The sequence below is a fragment of the Tribolium madens genome, unplaced genomic scaffold (assembly GCF_015345945.1).
Source record: "Tribolium madens isolate multiple individuals breed KSU strain unplaced genomic scaffold, Tmad_KSU_1.1 Scaffold_19;HRSCAF=116;Tcas5.2_LG9, whole genome shotgun sequence".
NCBI classification, from domain to species: Eukaryota; Metazoa; Arthropoda; class Insecta; order Coleoptera; family Tenebrionidae; genus Tribolium; species Tribolium madens.
Window position 1 is genome coordinate 1278295 of NW_025400983.1, and position 3133 is coordinate 1281427.

General features: G+C 29.5%; 2 protein-coding genes across 6 annotated transcripts in view; both read left to right on the forward strand.

The window, feature by feature from the left end:
• LOC123013759 (juvenile hormone esterase-like) overlaps window positions 1–2319 on the forward strand; it is a 162898-nt gene extending 160579 nt beyond the window's left edge. The window contains exons 3-6 of one of the 2 annotated variants that reach the window (XM_044412523.1): window positions 1357–1525; window positions 1576–1736; window positions 1788–2035; window positions 2079–2319. In XM_044412523.1, coding sequence (XP_044268458.1) covers window positions 1357–1525; window positions 1576–1736; window positions 1788–2035; window positions 2079–2262 — 762 coding nt within the window. In that variant the 3' untranslated portion in view covers window positions 2263–2319. The remainder of the gene's footprint in view (window positions 1–1356; window positions 1526–1575; window positions 1737–1787; window positions 2036–2078) is intronic. The other variant, XM_044412532.1, reaches the window with a different exon arrangement.
• LOC123013719 overlaps window positions 1–3133 on the forward strand; it is a 196451-nt gene that overhangs the window by 12048 nt on the left and 181270 nt on the right. The window lies entirely within an intron of this gene.

Genomic DNA, 3133 nt, shown 5'->3' on the forward strand with positions numbered 1-3133 from the left:
TAAATACTGCTCAAAAATTTGAAATTCACAATTTACAAAATTAATAAAAATTGAAAATAGAGAAAATATTTTTTTTTGGTTAAAAGATGAAAAAATGAAAAAATAATTTTTCAAAATTCTGGTCCAAAATTTAGCTATTTATGGATAAAGGAGAGAAATCAGGTTAGTTTGGCTAAAATTTTAAATTTTTGTTATTAAAAACATGAAAAAAATAATAGACATTGAAATATTTAGATAAGTTTGAAACAAAAATAAATAATAATTGAAACAAAAACGTGGTAATAAAGCAATGAAGCGGTTTTTAAAACCTTGACTGTTAGTTTTTGTCATAATTTTCGGAAAAATGGTGTTTTTTTTTTCAAAATTTACTTGTTTGGGTCCAAAAAAGGGAAAAATTTTTGTTATTTTGGCTAAAATTAAAATTTAAAATTTTACATTTTTGTTATTAAAATTAAATTTTCATCAAAAAATAGTTCAAAGTAATTTTTTTTCCCAAAAAATCGAATAAACCAATACATTTAGCACTCAAAAAATTAAAAAAAAAATTGATACAGCACATTTGAAAAAAAAATTGCAAAAACGTTGACTCACAAGTGAAAAATATAATAGACCTTGAAATTGTGTGAAAAAAATAACAATTGAAACAAAAACGAGGTAAGAAAAAATGCCCCAAATATTGCTCAAAAATTTGAAATAATTTGAAATTTTACAATTTACAAAAATTAATAAAATTTGAACATAAAGAGAACATTATTGTTTTGGTAAAAGGATAAAAAATGACGTAATTTTCCAAAATTCTGGGCCAAATTTTCGTTATTTGGATCCATAAAGGAGAAAAATCTGGTTGTTTTAGCTAAAAATTTTAAATTTTTGTTATTAAAAACGTGAAAAAAATAATAGACCTTGAAATATTTAGATAAGTCTAATACAAAAATAAATAATAATTGAGATAATAAAACAATGAAGCGGTTTTTGACACCTTCTCTGTTAGTTTTTGTCACAATTTTAAGAAAAATGGTGTTTTTTTTTTTAATTTTGCCCCAAAATTTACTTGTTTGAGTCCAAAAAGGGGAAAAAATCGTGTTATTTTGGCATTTTTGTTTCAGAAAAAAATTGGATCTTAGTTATTTTTTTCTCAAGAAATAGAAAAAATGAATTATACCATTTAGCACTCCAAAAATTTTAAAACTGAGCACATTTGAAAAAAATTTGCAAAAATCTTGACTTACAAGTAGAAAAAGTAATATACCTTGAAATTGTAAAAAAGTTTAATAGAAAATAAATAATAATTGAAGCAAAAACTGGCCATAAATTTGCAATAATTTGAAATGTTACAATTAATTTTTTTAATTTAAGGGCCATGAAACTGATCTAAGGGCTTCAGCCTTTTATCCAGTAATAGAAGCCGAAAATAAGGACGCAATTATAACCCAAAGTCCCTTCGAATTGCTCAAAAGTGGGAATTTCAACAAAGTTCCTTTTATTGTTGGTTACAACTCAAATGAAGGCACTTTGGGACTAAATAGTAATTTTTATCACCCTTAATGAACCATTTCAAAATCATTTCAATTTCAGTCGTGAAAAACTTCATGAAAATTGACGATTTCGACTCAAACTACGAACTATTCTACCCTCAATCTTTGAATAATGTTGACAAAAGTGAAGAAATTGGGTCAAAAGTCCGGGAATATTTTTTAGGGGATGACACTGCAAAAAACACTGAAAAATTTTCAAAAGTTCGACTCTGAAATAAATAAAGCTTCGATTTTTTCAAAATTTGGTTTCAGTTTTTGGGCCAAGACCTCCTAGTGCGTGGCATTCGCAAAAGCCTTGATTTTTTCACCAAACACTCTGAGGGCTATTTTTACAAATTTGTGTACCAGGGGACCCACACGGGCCCCCACCCCGGAGTGGGGCACGCTGAAGAGCTGCAATATATCTTCACCAAAAATGGGACAACTGAAAATTTGACTGAAAATGATGTTTTGACAAGGAGACGGATGGTGGAAATGTGGACAAATTTCGCAACTCATGGGTGAGTTTTCAGGTTTTTGATTTTGAATTGATTTTCATGATAGAGCCCCAATTCCGGGAAAGCGACTCTTGGGTGAGGCAGTTTCGTGGGAAAAGTGCAACGAGACGATTGCGTTTCTTGAAATTGGGGAAAATCTGAAATTGGGGGAAAACCCAGATTTTGAGGAGTACCAATTTTGGGAAAAACTGTTCAAGAATTATGGAAAACCGCCATTTCAGACGTACTAATCCTTTTTGTGCACAAAATTTATCATTTCTTGAAAAAAGTAAAAATTTGTAAAAGTGCAAAATTAGTTTTTTTGTAGCCCACTGAGGAACAAAATTGACCAAATAGTCTCTTTTTGTGGCTAATTGCTTGCTAATGTCAAAAAAATTTGTGAAATAAATATAAAAATAAAAACCCCACAGCTTATGCAACTCTAAATACACGTGTGTGCGTATGTATGCCGACTATTACCAACCTTAACAAATCGCAATGAAGCGCGCAAATTCAAATCTGAAAATTTCAAACGTGAATATCTCGAGAAGTATGCGTCGCACGTAAAAATTAAGTATGTGAAAAAAGATGCGCAATGAAAGATTCTATCGAATGGTTTAGTCAAATTTGATTTTGGCGATGGTCAATTTCGTATCTCGCTTAGGAAAAACAAAATACCTACCTTATTTTATATTTTTAAAATCTATGTTTTAAACTGAGATGTATGAGGGGTGACACGATCGGGTTATTTTTAGTTTGAAAAACCCACCCTTAATTTTTTTTTTACAATGCAACTCGTTTTACGTGATAGAGTAGGGTTATGAACAAAGAAAATAATTCCATAATTTGAGATTTTTTTGTCTACTAAAAACCGAGATTTTGAATTAATTGCTGTCAAACAAATTTTTTTTAGGGGTCGACTGTTTACCATTTGAATCTCGTGATTTTTCTGAGTCTTGTCAATTAATATTATGGGCTTAAAACAACTTTGATGGTTCTAAAAATTGCGAAATTGATGAAATTAATGAAACTACTACGAATTTTGCAGTTTAATTGACGCCAATCGATTCCCCGGAACATTTTACATAGGTATAGGTCAAAATATTATGTCATTGAGACTCA